At 39.3% G+C, this 26,703-nt stretch overlaps 1 protein-coding gene across 1 annotated transcript in view; it reads left to right on the top strand.

Annotated features, from left to right (window-relative positions):
* The window catches only part of ARHGAP8 (Rho GTPase activating protein 8), a 77,599-nt gene that overhangs the window by 10,069 nt on the left and 40,827 nt on the right, over positions 1-26,703 (top strand). Inside the window, exons 2-4 of the mRNA XM_069864609.1 lie at positions 15,297-15,408; positions 18,620-18,757; positions 25,326-25,413. Coding sequence (XP_069720710.1) covers positions 15,372-15,408; positions 18,620-18,757; positions 25,326-25,413 — 263 coding nt within the window. The 5' untranslated portion in view covers positions 15,297-15,371. The remainder of the gene's footprint in view (positions 1-15,296; positions 15,409-18,619; positions 18,758-25,325; positions 25,414-26,703) is intronic.

Below are 26,703 nucleotides of genomic sequence, written 5' to 3'. Positions count from 1 at the left end.
TACTTATGATCATTGCTTTAATGAGTAATTTGTATGTTGTTCTCTTCTGTGATATGGCCTTGCTGTTTTCCACTGCTTACTGTAGCCTTGTCCCCTTGCTTTTTTCTCAAACTCTGCACTTCTATGTTTATATATTACTGATTAAATGTTTATTAAACTTATCAAAGGGAATATTGTTGGAAGGTGCTTAATATGATAAGTTGCTGGGTGCACAAACTTCTCTTTCAGGTCACTTGAAGGGCTTGAGTGCCTGAAAACCTGCCAGCTGTTTTAGGAAAACATTGTATTTCCCTCTATGTCTGCTTAAATTCAGGCCTTTGTGTGGCTTCTGTTATAGTTGGACTTTAGCCTGTACCAAGACTATACACTGTAGGAACACTAAAGACTAGCTCAACACGTGAGTAAAATGAAATTTCTGTATGTTTTTCATTTTTGTGATGTGCCTACAGACAAGAATAATGAATAAACAGTATGGTCATGTTAGATGTTAGCATAGGTTTAAGTGTGTGTGTGTGTGTACAACTGATACAATCGGATCTTTAGATTTGTGTAGCAATTAGCATGTGTATATTTGAAAGTTCAAAAAGATCTGGATAACGGTGTTGTTGAGTAGCTCTAAAGAGCCTTCTAGTTGCATTTCATGGAGATTAATGGGCTAATGTGCGTCATTCCTGCAATGTATTACAAGTGTTAGATTTCTTACGTGGCAAATAGGATTTATTTTCCAGACGTTAGAAATCTTGATTCCTTCCTAGGATGATAATTTGTACCTGTTTGGGGTTGTAATTAAGGAAGGAAAGGTAATAAACCAGGCGCAATGACAGCAAGTAGTTTTACATGACAGTAGGGGATTGGATTTCATTTGAAGTTGACTTTTGTTAAAGTATGAAAAAGTTCTGATAGCAGAATCCAGTCAATAATGGTAAATCATCATTTCGGCCACTATGCTACTGCTACTACTTTCTTTCATTTACAGATACCTTTGGGTAAGGTGATCATAGAATCATAGAATCACCAGGTTGGAAAAGACCTCTTGGATCATTGAGTCCAACCATTCCTATCTGCCACTACACCAAGCCACTCAGCACCTCATCTGCCCGTCTTTTAATTACCTCCAGGGATGGTGACTCAACCACCTTCCTGGGCAGCCTGTTCCAGTGCCCAGTGACCCTTTCTGTGAAAAATTTTTTCCTGATATCCTGTCTGAACGTCCCCTGATGCAGCTTGAGTCCATTCCACGCTGTCCTATCACCTGTCACTTGGGAGAAGAGGCCAGCTCCCTCCTCTCTACAACCTCCTTTTAGGTAGTTGTAGAGAGTAATAAGGTCTCCCCTCAGCCTCTTCTTCTCAAGGCTAAACAACCCCAGCTCTCTCAGCTGCTCCTCGTAAGACTTGTTCTCCAGCCCCTTCACCAACCTCGTTGCTTTTCTCTGGACACACTCCAGAGCCTCAACATCCTTCTTGCAGTGAGGGGCCCAGAACTGAACACAGTATTCAAGGAGCGGTCTCACCAGTGCCAAGTACAGAGGGAGAGTAACCTCCTCGGACCTGTTGGCCACGCCGTTTCTGATACAAGCCAAAATGCCATTGGCCTTCTTGGCCACCTGGGCACACTGCTGGCTCATGTTCAGTCGGCTGTCAACCAACACCCCTAGGTCCTTCTTCTCCAGAAGAAGCCACTCTTTTCCAGCCAGACTTCTCCTAGTCTGTAGCACTGCATAGGGTTGTTGTGCTCCAAGTGCAGGACCCAGCATTTGGATTTGTTAAGCCTCATGCCATTGGTCTCAGCCCAGCGGTTCAGCCTGTTTATATCCCTTTGAAGAGCATCCCTACCCTCCGGGAGATTGACACTTCCTCCCAACTAGGTGTCATCCACTAACTTTATTAAAGTACACTCAATGCCTTCATCCAGGTCATTGACAAAGACATTGAACAGGGCTGGACCCAGCACTGAGCCCTGGGGAAACCCCACTTGTAACTGGCCTCCAGCTGGAGTTAACTCCATTTACCATCACTCTCTGGGCCCGGCCATCCAACCAGTTTTCCACCCAGGAGAGTGCGTGCCTGTCCATGCCAGTGGCAGCCCATTTCCTAAGCAGAATGCTGTGAGAAACTGTTTCAAAGGCTTTGCTGAAGTCCAGGAAGACTACATCCACAGCCTTTCCCTTGTCCTGGAAGTGGGCCGTCTTGTCACATAAGGCAGTCAGGTTAGCTTGGCAAGACTTACCTTTCATGAACCTGTGTTAACTGGGCCTGATCACCCAGTTCTCTTGCATGTGCTTCATGATAGCACTCAAGATCACCTGTTCCATGACTTTCCCTGGCACTGAGGTCAGACTGACAGACCTGTAGTTTCCTGGATCCTCCCTGTGACCCTTCTTGTAGATGGGTATAACATCCTCCCGTCAAGTGGAATTTCCCCAGTCAGCCAGGACTGCTTGAAGATGATAGAAAGGGGTTTGGCAAGCACTTCTGCCAGCTCCCTCAATACTGTCGGGATGATGTCTTCAGGGTCAAAATCTTTATAATGGGTCACCAGTTCCACAGTCATTATTACTAAATATACATGCATGCAGATCAGCCAGTATGAAAAATTTGATCTGGATCATGCAGTGATGCACAATCCCATTTCTGTTAATTTAGTCAAAGTACATGAGGGCAGCAAAAAAGCATAAATCTTTGTTTATGTCAGCTTCAGGAGGACAGGAGTTACTTGATGCCACATAAATCTTTCTGATAAAAAAATTAACCTGCCAAAATTGTTTGAACAAATTTGAATTTGTAGAGTTCATTTATCCTGTGTCATTTCTTTCTTTCATGTGACCTCAGTTTTACTGATCCAGTACAGAGAATTTGAAAGTCACACTTCATATGTCATTGAAGCATGACATGAGATGCTTCTCATGCAGATTTTAAGTAGTGTTTTTGGAACTAATGGTCTGTATACCATACCAGGGAAGAGAATTATATCTCTAAAAGACATGGGCATAGGGAACTCAAAGAAAATGGGACAAAAAGACTTTTGGCCATATTTCAAACTTTAAGTTGAACTTTAGGGTTGGGTGGGTTGTTTTTTTTCCCCACTCTTTGCAATTTAGTATGGAAAGATCTACCTTTTTCTCCATTTCCTCTTCTGTTCCTTTTTCTTCCTGTAGTTCTTATTATTCCATAGTCTTGGCTGACAAATTTATTATTTTATTCTGCATTTTTGCATATAAAAGAATTCTTCATGCTCTTCCACAAATGTTACCTACTACAAAATTTGAATCACAAAAGCTATCAAAATAGTGTATGAGTTACTAGTACATTTAGTTTTGGTGGCAAGATGAACAAGAAATGTTTTAACATCGTCTTCACAATTCTAACATCAAGAAAACAGTTGAAGCTCTTTAAAAGTGAAACTGTTTTTCAATTTTTGTTCAGTTGTAACTACAGAGCATCTATAGAAATCTAGTGTGGGATATGAGTTTAAAAATTAAGATTCTGAGAATGGGATGTGCTGATGTGAATAGAGGATTGAGGTGGACTGACTTTGGAAAGAAGTTGGGCTCAAGGTTAGATTTGAAGTGGTGTTGTTCAATACTATCAATAAAATCAAGCAGCAACATATGGACTGGTTTGGGCCCTCCTTAACTCCTTGGCACAAGCAGATCCATGATTGAGTTCTCATCAGAAACACTAAACTGCTTTGGCAGCTTCATGAACATCGTGAATTGTAAAACACTACCAGGCTTTTACTAGTATTAAATTTCCTGAGTTGCACAGAAAGTTGTAACAACTTACAAATTGGCTGGGTGGAAAACATTTAATCTTAATAGTTGTTACTTAACAGAGAAATAATTGTTTTGGGCAAGCCAACCACTAACTCGGTCTTCAGTGCACTTATTAAGAAACAATCTAGTGCAGAGATACAGTGGAAAAATAGGTGCTGTTAACATCATTTAACCTGATTTTGAACAGAGATTCATGCGGTATATGTTCACCATCTAAAACAGTTTTTGGAACTTTTGTGCTTTACAGTCCTATTTCATTTTGGTGCATCTCGGAGGTGGGAGGGGGATGGTAAGCCTGGGTATTGCTACATCTTGACAAGTCCTGGAAATGTGGGCCCCTGTTGCACAAATATAAGAAGAACGTTAATTTCTTTTAGAAGCCCTAATTTATTCCAGCCAGAGGAATCCCGAGTGAATAATTATGCAATTTAAAAAGCCCTTTTTATCATAATACACCAACCCTTTGTCCAGTAACTTGTCAGATTAATTTAATTAAAAACCACTGTCTTAAAAATATACTTGTCTGCAGTTCAAAGTGTGTAATCCCTTGAGATGGAAATGCTAGTTAAACATGAGTTCAACCCAACATAATTCTGCCACATTAGTGTGTATTACAGTATATTAATTTAGAAAGCAAGTTGCGTAGATGACTGATCATTAATGTTTATTATGATTGCATTATGGTAATCTTTGTTTAGTCAATAAACATTTACACTGAATCAAAAAATAGTGGTGTAGTGTGTCATGTTGCAGCCACTTACCCATGTTCAGATAAGTTTGTCCTAACGCTACAGCAGGCTTACATGGGTTTCCATTAATTGTTTATACATTAAGCACTTCTTTTTCCATGTGTTTGCACTGTGCCAGATGAACAAGTGGATGTGATAAGAAAATAGCTGCACTGGTAGAGACAACAAAAGAATATTTCCAAACCTCTTTGCTAGTAATGCGTAGAAATAATCCCTTTGCTTTAGTACTTTCTGAACTGGGAATGGCTGATACATGTGGATATTTATACGCAGTAGGAAATCAATTTTTATTTCACGCTGACGTGCTTAATTCTTCCTTTAAGTAGATTTTTGACTCCTTCCAGCAGAGACCGTATGGCAGGGCAGGGGAAGAGACCACACTTACATATTTCATGGTCAATGAAATGACAATGCGTCACTGTTTTCACAGTATAGGAGGAAAACAAGCGATGAGCAGTCTGTAGATTCACAGTATAACCTATTCTGCTTCCCTGTCTGCTCCAGTCCTGCAACAGATGTGATCACAAGCATTATAGAGTCATGCAAGTTGCAGTAGACTTTGAGATTGGATATAGTATGTAACTGTGGGAAAATATTTTATTAGGTGAGTGAGATCTGCATGGCAGCCTGCAGTCCAGAGTCAGCTTTCAGAGGAAAGACAGGAGTGGACAGAGCTGGGTTTCTGCATCCCATGGGGCATGTTAATAGAATCATAGTAACATAGAATCATGGAATCATAGGATGGATTGGGTCGGAAGGGACATTAAAGATCATCCAGTTCCAACCCCCCTGCCATGGGCAGGGACACCTCCCATCAGACCAGGCTACCCAAGGCCTCATCCAACCTGGCCTTGAACACCTCCAGGGATGGGGCAGCCACAGCTTCTCTGGGCAGCCTGTGCCAGTGCCTCACCACTTTCATCGTGAAGAAATTCCTCTTTATGTCTAGTCTAAATCTGCCCCTCTCCAGTTTATACCCATTTCCCCTAGTCCTGTCACTACAAGCCTTTGTAAGAAGTTCCTCCCCAGCTTTCTTGGAGGCCCCCTTCTGTTACTGGAAGGTTTATGGCTCAAGACGCCCTGTGAAGGAGTCCCAAACTGCAACACAGCCCCTGCTGTGGGAGGGGTATGCTTATGATGCACTAGGCAGTAACCCTATACTTGTGTTTCTCTGTCCCACTCCAGCATCTATACTATTTTTGATAATTATATTCTAAACTTTTTTGCATACAAATGTGTGTATGTGTAAAAAAATCCTGATGAATACATTGTTCTCTCCTAAGGTTCTGTCTGAGAGGAGAAATAATTGTATCCAACAAAACTTAAACTTCTCATTTCAGGAGTGTGCTGCACAGTATTTACCGTCCTTCCTGCTGAGAATTCACTTTCTTGCACAGTGTAGCAAATGTTGCTTTATCTATTTTTCATACAGTGTATATTTGCTTTAAATGAATGCAGCTGGTTAAAAATTACCCAGTTGATGGCATCAGAAGCTGAAATCTGTTTTATCAACAAGTAGCATGTAGGAACTGCCCCCCCCCCCCCTTCAGCATTAATAAATTCTTGTTTCAAACAAGATTTGAACAAATGGGAGTTAAGGGCATGCTTCAAACTTACATTTATAATCTTCTATAAAAATGCTTGCTCCTTCCGTTAAGCTACTGGTGTCTTCTGTCTTTGCTGCTATACATGCCGTGAGTGTAGGGTTTGCTTTGTATTCACACTGAATTAATGTTGGTAACTCAGTGATGAAAATTGTTTGCGTGCCGGGTTATTGTGCCATCAAGCTTCACCAAAGCACTATATCACAAAAGAAAACCATTGTGTAGAAAATTATAGTTCTGGTTGCCAGTATAATTCTAAGTGCTAACGAAATACAAATACATTTATTCAGTCAGGTTTCGTCATTAATAGTTTAAGCAGAGAAAGTAGACTGGGATGAATTCTTAAGCCTTAACAATTTAGGAAATTGTACAAATAAAAGAAGATCCGCCTGCAAATTGCAGGCAGAATTCTCTTACAGCAAATATCAGAGTAGCAGTAAGGAAAGCAGTGAACTAAAGAAACACCTTTCATACAGTTATAGACTTTTCATCCACAGAGGATGCACACAGGAACTAAGCCATGGTGAAAGAACTAGTGAGAAGCTGGAAAACAGAAGTCATGATGGAAGGGAAAACAAAGAGATGAACAAAGGGGAAGGCCAGTGAGTAAGGAAGGGAAAGGAGGAACTTGGTGGATGGGAAGACAGGAAAACAGTGAGAGGAGTTAAATCAAAGGAGGAACACAGAGCCACTTGAATTGGCATAGGGAATTATGACTAAAAACGCAATCATGGAGGGAATAGCAAGTAGCAGGTCACTGACTCCCCCTCCTTCTACCCATTGCCAGTGAGGTTCAAGTTCACCAGTTTGCCTGAAGAGAAGACAGAATTATCCCATCCCATCTTGAAGTGGGAGTGTTGAAAAGAGTGTAAGCAGAAATAGCCAGGCACAAGCTGCCAGCAGAAAGTCCCTTGACCTAAAAGCAGTAATGCTTGGGGGTAAGGAAGTAGGATTTGGGGTGCAGGCTGGTAGGGAAGTCATATACTGTGGAGGTGAGGGCCACAGAAGTGCCAAATACCCATAGCACACTGGCCACAGTAATTGCTCTGCTAAGTTGAGACACCAGCCAGGGCTAGATTATCCTGGGTGGCTCTGCCACAGAGTTATTTTTTCATGGCTAAGATGTAGAATAGAATAGAATCATAGAATAGTTAGGGTTGGAAGGGACCTTAAAGATTATCTAGTTCCAACCTCCCTGCCGTGGGCAGGGAAATCCCTCTATATCAGGTTACCCAAGGCCCCATCCAACCTGGCCTTAAAAACCTCCAGGGAGGGGGCATCCACAACCTCCCTTGGTAACCTATTTCAGTGCCTCACTACTCTCATGGTGAAGAAATTCCTCCATATGTCTAATCTAAATCTGCCCTTCTCCAGTTTATACCCATTTCCCCTCATCCTTTCACAACAAGCCTTTATGAGTAGTCCCTCTCCAGCTTTCCTGTAGGCTCCTTTTAGGTACTGGAAGGTCGCTATAAGATTTCCTCGTAGCCTTCTCTTTTCCAGGCTGAACAAGCTCAACTCTCTCAGCCTGTCCTCATAGGGAAGGTGCTCCAGCCCTCTGATCATCCTTGTGGCCCTCCTCTGGACCCATTCCAACAGCTCCATGTCCTTCTTACATCGAGGATTCCAGAACTAGACACAGTACTCCAGATGAGGTCTCACAAGAGAGGAACAGAGGGGCAGAATAAAGGCAGAATAGACAGATTTACAATGCAGATGTGCTCTGAGTGGCCCAGGCATAGGAGGAGCAAAGCCACATTTCCGCATGGCTTCAAATCTCAAAAATACCCAAAGCAATTCAGTTTTTTGGGGGAGGAGGAGAGCATTATTAAAGAATGATGCTTTAGTATTTATCCAGGCGTAAATACTGAAAAAACTTGCTCCATGAACTTGGGCTTCTTTCCAGGTTTAGGATAATATACACCATCACCAAGTAAACACTGGTCTATTTCCAAAACTAAATGGATGAGATTAGTAGAAAATCACTTTCAGAGAAATCAGTACTGTTTGATCAGTGTGTAACTTGGTATGAGAGTACAGAGGCGAGTAACAGGGAAACTGCCTTCCTTTCTTTCTGATTTTCAAGGCTGTGTCTCAATCCATCACAGGAATTAACCTTTGTGTGTATTCTTTCTCTGATCACTATATGAAAAGAGGCTCAAAATCCCCCAAACTAATGTGATATAGAAAGGATAAAGTCTTTGTTTGGATACTTTTTAAAGCCATATGCATTTAATTTTTATTTTTACTCTTCCATTTTAACATAATATTTTTCATCTTAGCCTTAAAAACAGATAAGTTCTTAAAGTAAAGTGTTATTCTGTGTGAAAATGGGTAGTTTTAACCATTATAAATTCTTCACTGTTTTTGTTAATGCTGCAAGAACAGAGTTGTCAACTTAACATGTAAGATCCCAAGCCTAGTTAAAATTCATGCACAAAGTAAATGCTGAACAGTTGTGGGAATATGTCTAATATTTTGCTTAAAATTTTAGTGTGTTAAGTATGTGGATATTTGTTTATAAAGATGCAATTAAGACTAATTATTATACTTTTGAAATTGATTGAAAAACGCGTGTATAGTTGGCTAAACTGTTGTAAACTTGCATCAAACTTTTGATTATAATGATTTTCTCATTGTAAATATTAATTTACCAACATGTGTATCATCGTCCTTCAAAAGTTTTGTTTGTTTTCAATTTGCTGAATTATTTTTTTCCCTCTGAAAATGATTTTTTCATGGAAAATTTGGTTAAAAGTGGTTTGACTTCACGGAGAAATGTGATCAAATCTGGGAATCTATGCATATTTATCTTTCCTGCACCAAAATCAATGGAACTTATTACAATAATAAAACTAATTTAGGATTAGAGCCCAAATGGAATATTTACTAAAGTTAAACTATTTAAATTTTCCTGTATTTCAAGGTTCAATAACCTCTCTCATCAATATTGATGTGTGCAAGTAACACTAGAATATTTACTTTTCCAGGCTTCATGGCCTTTTTGCTTTGAAAAGGGTATGTCAGTATGCAAAACTGGAGATACAGCCCTGCAGCTTTGCTTGCTGTGTGCAAAGCCTCGTCCTTGCAGAGTACGGGAGTCCAGGCTGTTGGGTGAATCTGTACTGGCTCTCGGTGTGGAAGGAGAAGTCATTGCAGTGAACAGGAGACCCCCCTTTGTTTTAAGAACAGTTTCGTCTGCCTGTTTCTTTTGCTTGCATACTTCCCATTTCTGATCTGGGCAACATGGTAGGTACAGTTGGGTGTTTATATCACGTATCTACACATCTCTATCAGAGAGTATAGGCCTGACTTTAGGACTCTATTTATTCTGCAATAGATTCAAGCTGCTGTCAGATACAACTGAGAGTGTGGCTGTAGGTTTATAGGCTCCCTCTTCCTCGTCTCTTGGTGTTGAGTGAAGATACAGCAGTAAGCAGGGTTGTACTACATCTCCTCCTTACCTGTAGCCTCTCAATGTGCAGCAGTGGCAGTGCATTGCCCACTATCACAATGCTAGGAAGGCACCAGCTCTTGCAGGAAACGTGATGGGATTTTGTTTTTTAATTTGTTTTTACCCAGAGGTAGTACTATACCAAATGCCTCCAATAGTTTAGGAGAAGCTGAGTCCTGTGTGTAAAGCTCTGCTACTTGTTTAGTTACATATACAGCTTAAACAGTTGCCTGACACAGAGAAAGTAGAGAAGCAGAAGAGAGTAGAGAGAGGGAGTGGAAAGAGGATAGCCAGGCAGTTAGTACAGCAACTATAGATTAAAAACAAACAAACAAAACCCATCAAAAAACAACTAACCAAACAAACAAAACCCCAAACCCCCTACCTGTGGACAAATGAAAATTAAGAGTTTCTATGGTCTGATAATTTGTAGGAACTCCAAAGAAGAAAGCATTTTCCATATTTTCATCTGCAACACAGATCACACATAAGTCCAAGGTTAAAAAGTACTGGTATGTTTTTAAATGAGCGAATATGTACTCCATTCCCACAGGTTGCCCACTCCCACAGCATTTTGCACAGAATTGGCAGCAGAAGCTGGAAGAACAAGAAGCGTTGGCCAGGCAGTGGTGCTGCTGCAGCAGCGGCAGCCAGGGGACTGGAGACGCAGGGAGTTTGCTGGAGGAAAAGGCTGATCTCTGAAGAGGGGGTGAGCAGTGAAGGAACGCGGCCATCAGCTCTGCTGCTGGTATTATTTGCTTGGGTGTACAACCACTTTGTTGCTGAACCAGTGTTTCTCATTTAAAAGCTAATACATGCATTTTATATGTAGAATACAGTAGTCCTTCTGATTTTGTTTATTCTGTCACAGAAAAAAACAATTGGACAGACCAAACTAGGCTTAAATCAGTCCTTAAAATAAAGGAGGATGCAAGAACCTCAAGCCTGTAAGGCTTCCCTGGCAGTCAGCCCTCTGGCTGTTTACTTCCTATGCATGTTCTAGCTGATTTTCACCAATGTATTGCCAATAAAGAATGGTAGATTGATAAAGAATATGAATATAAATTATGTCAAATATGTGAAACAAACTGCTAATGAAGAGCATGGGCTTTGGTTTTGGTAGTTGTGCAGGAAAACACTGGAAAAGTACTTAATGCAGGCAGCCTATGGGAAGAAAAGCAGGATGCTTTGAATACGCTTCTCAAGAATACATTATGCACTCAGCTTGTGTGTTGCTGTGTTTTTAAATTGCATAGAAAAGTTCCTGCAGTATTATAAATAATAAAATAATCTTCTGAAACCACTTTACCTGATTTTGTAGATGATATGTACCCCTTAGCAAATACCAAGTGTATTCTCAACCTTTCAAAATGTAAATTGCAGACTGATGTTACACAGTGAGCTGTGTCACACCTTTTAAAAGTAACAAAGAATATCAGTGGAAAGCAAGAACATCAGAAAAAAAATAAGTGAAACCACACCATTTAAATTTGAAGAAGAACATATCTGACAGCTGAGTGAACAAAAAGAATAGGCATCAAAGACATCTGCGCCTTGACAAATGTTGGGAGGAATCTCTTGCCTTTGTTAGGACTGTCGGTGGATGTGAGTTCATTATCAAGCAGTTCTCTGTGTGTGACTGTTTTTATTTTCAATAAAGTAATGCTCTTTTAGTGATGCCAGTAATAACCTTGCCTGTGGAAGGATATAGGCTGTGGCATTTTGTAAAATACTTCCAAATTTCTGTTATTAATGAAAGGCTTGTAGTTTGGCTCTTTTCAGGGCTTTTTTTTACTGCCTTTTTGTTGGGCTGAGGTAGGGGAAGGCACTAAATCTGGCAGTTTACTAGAAACAGTGATACGTGGCATGGAATGCTATTAAGGAGATTATGTTATCTCCTAGGAACAGAGAATGCTGCGGTCAACGGGAAATCAATTTCCAAGGGTGCTACAGTAAATTTGTCTTGTAACTGGAAACTTTCTAATTGCTTCCCAAAGGGAATAGTAAGCTGAAAACCAGGCAGATGGTTTCTTCCCCGCTTCCCTTCTTCTTTGATTCTGCCTACGTTATTTCTAGCTTCCTAGTAAATTTGTGCATTATATGTTTGCATATGTTTTTATGCTATCATAGTTGCTCTCACTTGTACAGTTACTTTGCTGTTCAAAAGCCAGATGTTTTTTGGCAGGTTTTGGGAGACATTTAAATCTGTCCTCTTTAGAGTGAACCACTGCTTCTAACTGTAGCGTTAGCAGTTAGTATAAAGGAGAAATTGTTTTTTATTCAATGCTGTGCAGGAGCAGGACTCTATTTAGATGTTTTTCTTCAAGTGGGGGCTCAAGGAGATGGCCTTTTCCCCTGTTCCAGCAGCTCATTGAGATTTTCATTACTCATGTCATCTGGAAAACATTCTAGTGTCAAAGATACAGCTTAGTTTTGTGACTTATGATTTTATTCATGATTTGCAGATTTTGCATAGGATTGGGAGCAGAAGCTGGAAGAACAAGAAGAGTTGGCCAGGCAGTGGTGCTGCTGCAGCAGAGGCAGCCAGGGGACTGGAAACACAGCAAGCTTGCTGGAGGAAAAGGCTGATCTCTAAAGAGGGGGTGAGCAGGATGAAAGGCCCGCTGTAATCAGGTGCTCTAGAAGGAAGGTAGTGCCCCATTTCCTTATAAGAGCTTTGGGAAATACTTGTTTGGGATGAAGTCTGTGAAGATTAGATTTATTGAACACTGGCTTTCATCGTTGAGAAAGTTTGGCTGAATGTTGGTGGTAGTTGCAGTCACTTGGCCCTCGCTGGGTGCCAGGTGCCCATCACGCTGCTCTGTTACTCCCTCTCCTGAGCTGAACTGGGATGAGAAAACAATGAAAAGCTTGTGGGTCGGGATAAGGACAGGGAGAGATCATTCACCAATTACTGTCATATGCGAAACAGACTCAACTCAGGGAAATTAATTTAATTTATTAACAGTCAAATCAGAGTAGGGGAATGAGAAATAACACAAACTTTAACTCTTTACCCCACCCCTCCCTTCTTCCCAGGCTTGAGTTCACTCCTATTTTCTCTGCCTCCTCCACTCTGGTGCTGCAGGGGGATGAGGAATGGGGGTTTTGGTCAGTTCATCACACATTGTCTCTAATACTCCTTCCTCATCACACTCTTCCCCTGCTCCAGGATGGGGTTCCTCCCACAGCAGACAGTCCTCCATGAACTTCTCCAATGTGAGTCCTTCCCATGGGCTGCAGTTTTTCACAAACTGTTCCAGTGTGAGTCCCCCACAGGGTCACAAGTCCTGCCATCAAACCTGCTCCAGTGTGGGCTCTTCTCCACAGCTTCACAGGTCCTGCCAGGAGTGTGCTTCAGTGTTGGCTCTCCACAGGGTCACACTCCCCTTCAGGCATCTACTTGCTCAGTTGTGGAGTCCTCCATGGGGAGCAGGTGGACATCTGCTCCACCGTTAGCCTCCATAGGCTGAAGGGACATAGCCTGCCTCACCTTGTTCTTTACCATGGTCTGCAGGGGAATCTGTGCTGGTGCTTGGAGCACCTCCTGCCCCTCCTTCTTCACTGACCTTGGTGTCTGCAAAGTTGTTTCTCTCACACATTCTCACTCCTCTCTCCCGCTGCTGTTGTGCAGCAGGGTTTTTTTTTCCTCCTTCTTAAGTATGTTATCTCTGAGGTGCTACCACCATTGCTTATGGGCTCGGCCTTGGCCAGCAGCAGGTCAGTCTTGGAACATCCTGACCATCACAGGTGCTCGTGATCAGATAGTATACCAGCTACTTAGGGGCAAACGATGTCAATTAACAAGTTATGTACAATATCTGCCACAAATTATTTGGTAAATAAAGCACAAATTATCACACCAGTTGCTAACAGTTAATTTTAGAAATGTCTAAGTACCACACAAAATAATAATAAACAAATTAATGACTGGTTGGAATATCAATCATTATGTGTTTTGTTTGCATCATAATTTAAAAACAACAATGGAATTTTCATTTTTAATACCATATGGTAAAATTAACATGAAATTAATTATGTCCAGCCCAGAATTGCTTTAATTTTTTAAGAAGATTGTTGCTTAGTGAGAAGTAGCAAAATTTTCTCTTTTGAACTTAATGGGACATTTTCCTGGTTATGTGCTTTTATGTTGAGAATTTCTTGTAAATTAAGATAATTATTTTCAACAAGAAACAAATAAGATTGTTACAAAATAGTTGGTGAGTGTTTGAAAATCTTCAAAGCGTCAGAACCATGTTCATGTTCTATCTGCAGCATAACAAATTACGGAAAAATATGGTTGCCTTTGGTGATAATTACTATTATATAGTATCAGATCAGTGCAATGTTTTGAAAATTTATGGAAAACCTTCATTAGCCATCAGAATTGTAATTTCTATGACAGCTACCAGGTACTTGTTTTGCTGTAGTACATGAGGGCTGTGGTCATATACTATGATGTGAATTTGTTTTCCCTGTATAAAACAAAACCTGAAGGATAGACTCTGCATTTGCTAGTTAGAGCCCAGCTGTAGTTCAAACACATGGTAACTGTGGTCACTTTAGTAACTAAGCCCTTACCAGCAAAACATGCAGATGTTTACTTGCATTGTTGATGTGCATTTTGTTTCTAGAAAATTAATTATATATCCCTTCTCTTGTTAAAAAAAAAAAAAGGATGGTATCGAGCTTTCAGACTTATGGTTCTGGAATATACCAACTTAATCTGCTTAATCTTTGGGACATGCAAGGTGGGCAGCAGCAAGCAGACAGACTGCCCAGTCTAGTTTGATCCAAAATAATTTCCCGGTTTCAGTGCTTTGAAGCAACAATACAGTATCTAACCACTTGGCAGAGGAGAAGAGTATGCTTGTCTCTGCTTTTTCTTAACAACTGAGCCATACGTTTCCTGTTTTCTTTGGTTTTTTAGATGAAATCAAGCTGGTATAAAACAGGGCTTTAAAATTAAACTAAAAGGAGGGTATGAAAAGCTCAATTTCTTTCTCACCTTCACACCCAAAGCCTGGGTTTTTAATTTAAGGAAAGTGCTCTTATTGCTGCTAGGAGCATCTGCTTGGGGAAGCAGATCTTCTAAATTGTGTTCTTGGCTTCTGATGCTCACTTTGGGTGTGATACTTAGCATTCTGTTTACAAAGCACTCCGCAGTATGTTTTGACAAAAAGCAATGATTATGCACAGGAAGTGCTGTTTTTTTCAGGTTTTTTATATGTTAATGTTCACTTGAAATTTTCATGAAGCTCTTTCATGTGAAATGTGCGGTGTAAAATGTTTCCTTTAATAAACCTTAAAACCACTGTAAGAGTAAATGATTTCAGTGTGGGGGTATGGATTATATATCAGAGAAAGAAAATTTAGAAAAAATTAAGAAGTGAATTAATCTGCAATTCTGATGTTTATAATTAAAATGTGTAATATGTAAGTATTTTTATAAAAAGCTACCCTCCCCCACAAGAAAAAATGATTTTTTTTTTGGAAGTCTTGTTATTGTATGTAGCTTTTCTTTTTTGGACTGCTGTTTTAAAATACTTCTGTAGCACTCTGTTGTAGGAAAATGATGCCCTAATGCAGATGAGCTTGTTCCTCAACAATAATTGTCAGTAAAATTTAGGGGGTGGGGGTTGATTTCTGTTTGTGTCTGTATAGTGTGTAAAATATGCCACACTGTGATGACAGCTTCTTATGTTTATTTTTACAGGGCTGATTCAAGGACTGTTTCATCCTGCAAGAATCAGTTAGCAAGATCTGCATAGACTTGTTCCTAAGTGCAAACATGTCTGAGATTGACTATGAGAAGTTAGCTGAAATTGGTAAGTATTTTTTATTGTACTTAAAATATCATCTGTTTAAAGTTACAGGTGTGATATAATAGACCATCTTCAGTGAGAGGCTTCACCAATATTTTGTAATACTTCTTTAAGCAATCTGATATGAGTTACAGCCACTGTACTGATGCGTACCCTATTAAAGCCATTAGGGTTGAAGGTTAGTTTAATACATGCAGCTTCTATGAATTATTGGTAGATGTTCTGAATGCAATTCTAGGCTAGTGGAATATCACCATCATCACATATTGTGGCACAAATGGGAGTCATTACTCCAAACAGACAAGTATTGAATGAGCATAGTGATTGCTATATTGCATGTTATCGCCAAAGATGTTAGTCGAGCTGAGCAATATAACCATGGTATTAGGGACCTCATCATTTTGAAAGATCAGATTCAGTTTTTTTTCCTTGAGCTCTTGAGGACGCCAAGCTGAACCTCAGAGCAAGAGGTTTGGGCTGGTTTTTTTCCCCCCATCATCTCAATCTCCCTTTCCTTGTCTCTCACCTTAGCTCTCTTTTCTCCTTGTCATGGCTTTCAGCAGCAGCAGGCTCGCCTTTTTACTCCTAGGGCCTGGTTCAAAATCTAATGAAATCAATTTTCCCCTCAGCCTTGGCAGTCTTTGGATTAGGCCCCTTGTGTTGTCTCCCAGCCTAAGTTGAACAGTGATAACAGTGTGGGTAGTAACAGATGATCCTCTGCTATAATTTATGGAGCAGGGCAATAAACTCCTTTATCACTTGCAGGAAGAAAATGGAGCTGAGGTTTCCTTCAGTTTGTAACAATGATTCTTTTTTTTTATCTGTGTTTATTATGAAACATCTCTTAAGGTCTTGTTCACACATTATAAAAAAAAAAAACAACAAAAAAACCCAAAAAAAAGGAAAATAATATACAAAGGGTTATCTTACTAGGTTAGGGTTAGCTAGCTTTTCAGTAGATACTATTACTCTTTAGTCCCTGTGAATAAATGCAGCACAAATGAGCATGTGCATTTACTTTGCTTCTCTAGTTTTTGGCCAGAGAGCTTGATATCTATACTTCGTTATATATCCTTAGCCCTGCTTTTTGGAAACCTGAGAAACCTGACTATTTTTATGCATAGTACAGAATAACTTTTTACAGAAAGAGGTAGCCTCTGCCACTCTATCAGAAGCTGTGGTTTGCTTATTGGTTGTTTCTGTTGTGTTTAACTTGAATATACATTTCACTTTTAATAAAGCCTACTAAGTTTCAGTGGATAGTTCACAGCTCCCGCCTCACATCCCCACAGACTAACATCTATTTCTTTTTCTCTCTCCCCTTTGAATCTTTTTGTAACTTTAGGCAGTTACAGTGTTCAGAGGTGAAAAAAACCAACCTAATAAACAGAGCAGTGTTTTCCTTGTTCTGACTTTTAACATGACTTTTAAATATTTAAAAAGGAAAAAATATGTGAAATTTGTATACACTGGTATGTTTGTATTATTCTCCCCAGCTCTTGGGATAAAAACATACTTTAAAGTGAAAGAATACTATTCCAGGTAAGGTTAGTATAGCTTTATATATGTGTTTCTCTTCTAAAGGGTAGGAAAAAATACCCATTTTGGAGATGATAATAAGACACTCAAACTTTTTTTGGATGTATGAAGAGGAATCTAATGGTATATTTCTAAAGGCAGATTTTTTTTTTTTCTATAGGACTGCTGATTTTTTTTCTGAGGAGGCTTTAATGTAAATTTGGACATAAAGAAATGTAAAAGTAGTACATGTGTTCCTGACTCCTCTTTGTCTTTGTGAAGCCAAGCCACTAGTGGCATTTTTCACCCTTATTAAATGCATTTTTAGTACAAATCATCCTAAAAATAAAAATGAGACAGTAAAGCTTTTATGTTACTGTTGACAGGATAGAAAGATACTGAGAAACTGTAGGTGGAAAGAATTCCAAAATATTTAATAAGAGTTTTTCTCTAACACTTATTAGCTTCTGGCACATAAATCTGGGTGAAATCAATAGTTAATACTTTCTTCCCTACTGTGTCTTGTGTGGTGGTTAAGGCATATGAAATATGCAGATGATTAGAATGCGAAATATTCTTGAAGTACTTTTTAAAAGTGTCACTAATAATGTTAGAGATAAAACTGTTTATTCTACCTTATTAAAACTTGCATGATAAAAAGAGACGAATGATGTGTACCTTATCAGCACATTTTCTTTTTAAGTGCGCCTTTTCTACTCTTATGCCACCAAGACACTTATGTGTTAGTGTGTCAATTTAATGTTATTCCTGTCAGTTTCTAGAAAACTATTTGAGTAGTAAAGAAACATTATGTGACAATGATTATCCCAGAATCTCTGTTCATTTGGATTTGTACTTAGGGCCAGCTCTTTTCGAACCTTACAGCAGTTTGAAAAAAACTTGGAAAAAACCCCCAAAATCAAACTAAAAAATCCTGGAATAAGATCAATTGACCTTGTCTTGCTCATTTCAGTGCAGAGTAGATTATAATTCTAGGATCCAGTCCAGAATCTACTGAAGCTGGAGTGAGAATGCCCATTGAGTTTACTGGGCTTTTGAGCAGACTTGGCACCTGTGCTTGGCCTCTAGCTGGGATGTATGTTGGATGGACATTTGGCTGTCTTGCTTCCGAGAGTTAAAGAATGTCAAGGAAGCAGTGGATTTTGATGGAGACGAGATAGAGATTTGTTTGCACTTTGCTACCTTTATGTGAAGTAATGAGTCTGCTCTCAGAGGGTATTCAAATGGGGTTTTAATGTTGGGGGAGCTGTTAATGCACACCTTAGCATACTGAAACTTTGACTTTCCCATTTGGACAACCTTGAAGTCAAAGACAAGAAGCTGTATATGGATGCAGCAAGCAGATTGTGGGAATGTAGGAAATGATGATACAATACCAGCAGTTGTGAATAGCAGGGTCACAGCTTACCAGCTGTCCAGTCATTGTCAAGACTTTTGTGAGCCTAGGGGCGTATAATAACCTTAAGAAGAATGTGGAATTTTGAAGTATTAGGGTTGCTTTTCCCACAGGTGACAAAGGGTAAAAACTAGGAAACTGGTATGAAACTGAAACGAATGGTGATAAAGGCCTGTGTTTTTCTCAAATTGAGCTAAAATTCAACCCTTCAATAAAGTATCAGAGGCAAAAGTTTTTTGTTGTTCATTAGGTCTAAAGCATTCTTGCTTAATCCTTTAGAATTGCAGAAAGATGAAGCAGAAGATACACAGTCAGAACAGGAAGAAACATACATGTCTCCACCACTTGAGGATCCTGAGTTAAATATCAATCACCCTTATTATGATGTTGCAAGACATGGCATCATTCAGTTAGCAGGTATGTTTGGAAAAATACTACAGTTTCATGCTTACTAGTCCCCTTACCACATTTTTCTTAACTGTGCTCCTCAAGGTGATGGATAGGAATCATGTTGATGCTTTCAGCCTTCACTCTGATATGCAACTGGATAGTAATAGGTGAACCCAGTGCTTTTTCTACAGGTGAATTATGAGCCAAGTATTTGAACTTAATCTTGCCTTAAAATATAACTATAGCAATATATTATAATCTTAGGCCTAACTGTGGCTGTAACAGATCTATACTTTATTTGTGACAACCTATTTTGTTTTCTGAATAACCCGAAGTGCTGTGTAGCCACATGTCATTATTTTTCTAGTCTGCCCTAGAAAGGACATGCAACTATGAAGAGATATAGGTTACTGTATAAAAACTAGTAAAAGGCAGAAAGGAAACTGTTGACGTAAATGTTAACTGCATCTGTCACCTGACTTTCTGTTGTGACATGGAGAAAAGCTGTGGGTTAGCATGTTTAAATACTGGATCATTTAAAGTTTACAGTTATTTATTTTTAAAACATTCTGGAAACGTATAAGACAGGCATGTCTGTGATATAAAAGCAGTTCTTTAAAGTATGCATTGCATATTTTTTTTAATTTTGGCTTATTTTTGATATCAAAGTACTTGTTAAAATAGCATTAATAATCACAATCCTGAACTAAAAAAATGTATACGATAATAAACAAATAGTAGTATTTATTATATTATATTGTTAACACTTTTTGTACCTCATACTTCACTGAGCCTAGATTATGATTTTTCAGGAAAATTATGAACTTGGGTTGTACTTATGTACCTTCTTGAATTCAAACTGTAAACAGGGTGTCATGCAGGTGAATATGAACTTCAGCAAAGTGAGTCCTCTACTGAGGTATGATTGAGTAGGGCAGTGAAATCCAAGGTAATTTGACTTTAGTCTTGACTAGAGTGGGAAGAGACATTTACCCATAAGCATGAGGCAGGAGCCGTGCTTCAGATGGCAGTCTGTACTTTTTAAAGCAGTTCTCATGGTGGGATGTAAAAGGAACATGTAGAGGGGTGCACAGGAATGCAGAACCTGGGGAAGGTGAAATGTGATCCAAAGACATGCTTCACCTCCACAAAACAAGACCTCCCTATCGCCAGTGTTAGCTGGCATGGAGTCAGGTTTCTGGGTTTTGTTTCAAGTGAGGAAAGGATGAACTCTTCAGATCTCCTTCCATCTTGGAAAAGGCCAGTCCCTTTTGCAACAAGTAATTTTAAAATTATTTTTTCCTACTTTGTAATGGTTTTAAACTCTTTGAATAAGACAATGTATCATTTCAGAGTTTGGAATAGCTGTTTTTTTAAAGCAATTCTGAAAGCTTTTCTGGCAGTTTTAATTCTGTGACTGAAAGACAATGAGATGGAAAGGGGGGAAGATTTAGATTAGACGTTAGGAAGAATTTCTTCATGATGAGGATGGTGAGACACTGGCACAGGTTGCCCAGGGAAGCTGTGGATGTCCTCTCCATTCTGCTCTGGTGAGACTGCACCTGGAATACTCTTTCTACCTCTGGAGCCCTCAGCACAGGAAAGACATGGAGCAGGTCCAGATCAGTGCCACAGAAGTGATCAAAGGCCTGGAATACTTCCCCTGTGAAGAGAGGCTGAGGGAATTAGGGTTGTCCAGCTTGGAGAACAGGAGGAGAAGCTTGGAGAGTAGGAATTTTTATTGCAGCCTTTCAGTAGTTAGAGGGGGCTTATGAGAAAGATGGGGAAAAACTTTTTAGCAGGGTCTGTAGCAGTAGCACAAAGGGTAATATTTTTAAACTAAAAGAGAAGAGGTTTAGACTAGATATTAGGAAGAAATTTTTTATGCTGAGGGTGATGAAACTCTGGAACCAGTTGCCCAGAGAGGTGGTAGATGCCCCATCCCTGGAAATATTCAAGGTCAGGTTGGATGGGGCTCTGAGCAACCTGATCTAGTTGAAGATGTCCCTGCTCACTGCAAGAGAATTGGACTAGATGACCTTTAAATGTCCCTTCCAACCCAAACCATTCTATGAGTCTGTGATTCTGTGTTTCTGTGAAATGTGAATAATTACATCAAACACAAGCTATCCCTTTGCTTTTAGCTGACCTGTGCTATGTCAAAGTATTATTGTCATACAAATTTTGAAAAGAAAAATTGCCCATGGAGGAATCTTTGATGGGGAATCTTTGCTTTCTGAGGGGAATGAACAAAGTTCCTGATGTAAGAAATCTTCTGAAAATTCACTCATAGTCAGTCCTATTTAGAAAGACACCTAAGCATGTACTTGATTTTAATTACGATTTTAGCACTTCCCAGAGTTGGCTAGGTGAAGTACAGGTGCAATTGTCTCAACAGAAAGTTGTTTTATAAACAAACAGGTAGACAAGAGTGAAATCCAGAGGAACAAACACAAAAAGGGAATGTTATGAAATCAAAATGAGTTGTTTTGGAGTTTAGAGTCGATGTTGTTCTCCATATTTCCTTGGTGAATCTGGTTTCTGTCCCAAAGGATAAACATTACAATGGATATTTTAACACTTAATCTTTAACTGTCTAATATCCATTGTAATGTATTTTTGTATGATCAGCTGAGGTGATCAGTGCCAGGAAAAAGAAGACTCAGTTCTCTACAGCTAAAGGTATAACCATCTGCTAACATTGAGACTTAGCTGTGTTATCTTGGCTATATATTTCTTAGCCGACTAAGAAGTTTGCCATTATGGATGGGCAGAGACCCATAGTGGACTAGTTGTGGGTGTATTTACTGTCCATTACTCAGCTTAGGCAAAACACAGAAGTTTCATGACAGATTTTTTTGCAACCCTGTATCTCCCTGAGTCATAGAGAGTAGAAGGAGGCTTGGAAGCACGGTTCATCTTGACATTTATCATAGTGTGATTGAGTTTCAGGCTTATTTTCTCTACCTTAAATTCTATAAAAGAAACAAATATGTGAGCAAGTGTTTCCACTGTTCTGGCAAGTCCCCTGGATTTTGAGCCTGCTTCTACTACCATTGAAACCAATGAGAAAACTTCTGTTGGCTTTAGGATCTTACTTTGCTGTAATGTGATAATGACAAGCTTCAGTGAAGTGAAATGATATTTCACTTTTCACTTATAGAATAGTAATGTTTAGTATCATCAGGACAAAAGCTGTTAAAAAGTCATGCTAAAATTACAGCATTCAAAAGATCTCATTTGCAAATTGGAGCAAGCTGTATCATTAGAAAAAACTTTTCATTTGCAAAAAGCAGGAACTGCTGTGCAATATGAATTCTTAGTTAAAAAGTAGAAAGTTCCTCTTTTCCCATTTGCTCTTCCCGGTCTCTTACTGTAACTTTTTTTTCCTACTGCAAAATTTGATATCAAAAGCGATGTATGATTCATGTCTGTTTCAGTGAAATCCAGACAAATAAAACTCCAGTAGATTGCTTGTATTTCGATATGCATAAACCTTATTCTGGACAGCACACCCTACACACCCCTCTTTACTTACCGAGTGCAGGGGAGGAGGCTGGTGTCACCATGCACTGCTCCCAAGAGTGGCTCCGTGGCCAGCATAGCTGATAATCCTGTGGCTCCCCAGGAATGTGTCTGCACAATAGTAAGTGCCTGATCCAAAAGCAGAAGCCTCCTCCCTATGGGTGGGAGAAGTCTAGCAGACCTTTCCTCTGCATCAGGGCAGAATCTGAGCCAGAGACTTTTAAAAGATGTAGTTAGCGGAGTGTGAGTGCCCAAGGAGTCAAGGCAGTCCGTTTTTGGGAATGCCTCCTGAATATTTGGAGCTCAAAACCATTGCAGAAAGATAGGGGTAGAAGGAGTTATCAGCTTTCATCTGAAAATGTTTGAGGACATTAGCCTGTGAAATAAAGTAGATAAATACGAAACTGCAGTTTTGACCTCAAAACAAAACATCAAAGAGCAAAGCTGAAATTGCACTTCTTTTTTCTGCTTTACCTTCTGTAGAGAATGAGGCACCTTTCAGTTCTAGCTTGTTTAAGTCCATGTAGTAGGGGAATACAGGTTTTGGGGATAAAAATATATTCTGTGCTGATTTAAAGCCAGTGTACTTCTAGTTACACTGTCCTTTGCATGTGCAGATAACTGCCACTCCCCACTTTTCCCTTCAAACTACACTTTCGTATGTTTAGGTAAAAATTCTATCTTCAAGGTCATGGGATTCAAACTTCGTCAGGCTGGGCATGGCTCTAGCAAATCCAATAGGCATTTCCCAGGGTGCTCAGTCATAGCCATTCTGATGGAGTGCAAGAAAAGCCTGCTTCTGTTTGGATCAGCACTTCATGTGTCACTTCATATGTTAAAATGTGATGTTGTTCAAAATATTACTGATGTCTATGAAGGAAGAACAGGCTCTTTCCTTTCATGAGCTGTCATCAGTAATGGGAAGCTGGCACTCCTCTATTTGGCTTCTGATGCAGTTGAGGTTCTCCCTCACCTTTTATGGTTTGCTCTTGTTGCCTGCATGGCACCATGGAGTGGGAGAAGGTGCTCTGCTCTGCTGGTAATTGTGCAAAAGTTTCTCTGCCCCAGTTTTCCCATTATTGAAACTGGACAGTTATGTTTGTGTTCAAAGTGTATCTGTTTGCAGTCTTTTATAAAGCTTGGGTTTTTTTCCCTGGCCTTTAATTCAAGTAGTCAAATATGACCAACAGTAGCAATTAGGCACTTATTTAGTAATTTAACCAGAAACCTTTCTTAGATTTATTTCATTCCGCAAAATGATAAAGTTGTAACGCAGCAATTTTTTTGCAAACAAGTCATGATTTAGAGAACAATCTTTTATTAATGTTTTAATTTAATTTTAGTACATCATATTAATTCATGTCATTTTATAATGCCTTTATAAGTAGTCTGATAATTTCAAATAAGACACTTACAAATAACTTCAGGAAGTTTTTAAGATAGAGCTCAAGAAATCACTGGAATGTTTATGTGGTGCAGTTCCTAGTGATAACACAGGCTTGAAACTGATAAAGTAGGTGTCTTGCAGTCCATGTTGATACGTGAAAAGTCATTAAGCATTAATCTCACCTCTTCTCTCCTTTTTCTCCTTCTGTATCTAAAATGGAGTGTGTATAAAGAGCTGCTGTCCCATTATGATCCCTGTTGAGCACAACTAGGTAGGAACTGGACAAAGCAAATGCTGGATTTTTTACTTAGAGTGGAATCTGTCAGGTCAGGGCAGCTAGCTCTTCCTGAGTTGAATGAAGGAAAGGATATTTCTATCAGTGGGGGGAAAATCTGTGTTTGCAAAGCTGACAAGTGTTCGTTTGTTCAAATGAAGTAATTTGGACCATTGTCAGTAATACAGATTAGCACATCTTAAGAAGTGGTCTGAAGCTGTTCTACCCAGTTTTCAAGAAATGCTCATATGATTTTGTTTATTCATTAAGTGACTCCACTACGGATTTAACTTCCCGCATTCTACTTCTTTTTTTCATTTGTTTATTCACTACAGCTACTTAATAATTAAGGATGAAATGGGAACAACAGAATTGTAAAGAATATCTAAAAACCCTCCAATTCCTGACTTTATTGTATTCCTACTGATATCAAAGCCAAACTTTGATATTTTAGTGGCAATGGAAACAAGTATTAAATATCATTTAGTTTGAACATTGAAATTGGACCAAGAATGTCTCAGATACGAATTCAGTCTAAACATTTTCTGTGATGTTTCTGTATTGCTTTAAAAGGAATGCTGTCTTTCATGTAGATACATGTTAAAATCTTAAAACCTCATGGCCTTCAGTGTCATGTTACCTACAGTATGAGCCTAACTTAACTTCTGCCCCTGGCTTTCGAAGTAGTGGAACTTGGGCATGGGCTGGGCATGGCATGAACTCCAACTTTTGTCTATACAGATAGTATGGGTAAAGCTGTCATGAGTCAAAGAGCAGATGAACTTGAGTGTAGAAATATATGCTTTGTCAGAGAAACTAAGGGATGAACACTTAGCGACCTTCAGGTTTTGAAAAGCATGCTTATATGCCTTGCTTGTTGTGTTTTAAATGTGATCTGAATGTAGTGGTTCTTCAGCAACAGATGATCTAAGAAATGTTAAGTTGGTTAAAAGAATCAGATGTGTGACAAAGCAGACGCCCAAAGTGCTTGAAGGCAGAGCAGTATTCTGATAATTTCCAGAAACTAAGTCTGAAGCATTTGAAGACATGTCACTTGCAAGACTGCTAGGTAAAGCAGACCTGTTTTCTTCCATGACTGAGTGCTACAGAATGACTAAAGTGTTTACTATAAGAACCTGAACACCACCAACCACCTTCAAATATCACTTTCTCGGCCTAGTTTTGTCCTTTGCCCTGCAGCTGTTTAGTTTCACTGCAGCAGTGGACAGATTGCTTTCTGTAGGCAATATGTGATTTGACAGTGAAGTTTCACAGGATGTTTTGAGTAACAATGGGAGATAGGGGTAGCACCAAACATCAGAAGATACAAATCATTCCTCTAGATCAGTGAGGTCACATTGCATAAGTAAATGACTGTTGTCTTAACTAATAACTGTTTTGCTCACTAGGTGATGACAATTCTGGAAGGAAGGTGATTACCTTCAGCTGCTGCCGTATGCCCCCCTCCCATCAGCTCAATCACACCAGATTACTGGAGTAAGTCTCTCTCCATCTCCTGTGTAGACTACTTTGCATTTTATGCATGAACTTCTATTAGCTTGTTTCCAGGTGAATGAACTTTCAGGGAGGAGGAGCAAGAGACAAGGAACAAAATGAAAAAAAAAGAAGATGCAAGCCCTACTAGTGTTAAAATTAAGTGAATGAGATGTGGATGAAGCTGGCAGAGTTACTTCACCTGGAACCTTGAGTAGAAGCAGTAATTCACTGTGTGCTGAAATTAACTTGTCTTGATTTTATAAACAAATTCTGTTCATATATAAAAAGATGAATTTATGATGAGGACCAATGAAAGAGAAATTCTGTATTTTAGTGCTTGTACATATGTTCTCATGAATAGCAATGTTTGCCTTAATTTGCTATACTTTATCTCCTAAAACACTCATCAAGAGCATTGTTTAGTTATTCACATCTTAATGGTTTTCCTTTTTTTATATAAAGGTCTGCATTGAGTGCAGTAAATTATGCTTTACATTTTTATATGTATCTCACTTCATTATGTTTGGGGTTCTGTGTTAAAAGAGGTTTCAGATATGTAAAATCACAACATTCTTCCTTATAAATTTGCTGCACAAGGTACCAGGACATGTTTCTGCCTTGTAGTTTGTCCCTGCAAGGTGATCTGTTCTGCCATGACAGTCCTGTCCTTATTAAGCACTTTAAACCTATTTGTAGTTCTTTCACAGCCTCTCCATTACCAAAATATTTAAGCACCTTTCAGCCGTCAGTATTCACCACCCTGGAAAGAACAGACGTGCTGTTACTTTAGAAACTTAAGAAATGTGTTTGGGACCACGTTGCCTTATTTTTTATGCTCTTCACAGCTAGGGTATATCTGCAGCATTAAGCCAAAGCTTTATATGTAGCATAGAAGGAGTGCTAGCTTCTAGGAGCTGCCTGCATTGGTTGTTAGAAAATGCCGAAGGAAGGAGTGTGACAGACCACGTTGCTGCCAGATCTAAGGATCCTTCCTCAGTTCTGTGAGGAGGCACCTTAATGAAACTGTGATTTCCAGCCTTTGGGCTCTTCTGGACTTAAACACTTACATTTTTTTTGTGTGTGTATCTAAGCCCACATCAAATTCACTTCGAAAATCTATGCTAAGAGAGAACTGAAGGCAGGTGTTTGAATGTGAAGCTAGCATCATAACTTTGAAGTGATCTGCTTTTGAGTAGTTAGATTCAGATGTTGAATTCTGAGGAACAGCTGCAGAGTAGGCCCAAATTGGTGGGCATTTCGTGATGAAATCACTTAAAAACTTGATTTGGT

This window comes from Phaenicophaeus curvirostris, chromosome 1 (genome assembly GCF_032191515.1).
Source record: "Phaenicophaeus curvirostris isolate KB17595 chromosome 1, BPBGC_Pcur_1.0, whole genome shotgun sequence".
NCBI lineage: Eukaryota > Metazoa > Chordata > Aves > Cuculiformes > Cuculidae > Phaenicophaeus > Phaenicophaeus curvirostris.
Note: the sequence above shows the minus strand (reverse complement) of the source record. Positions and strands in the feature narration are given on the sequence as shown.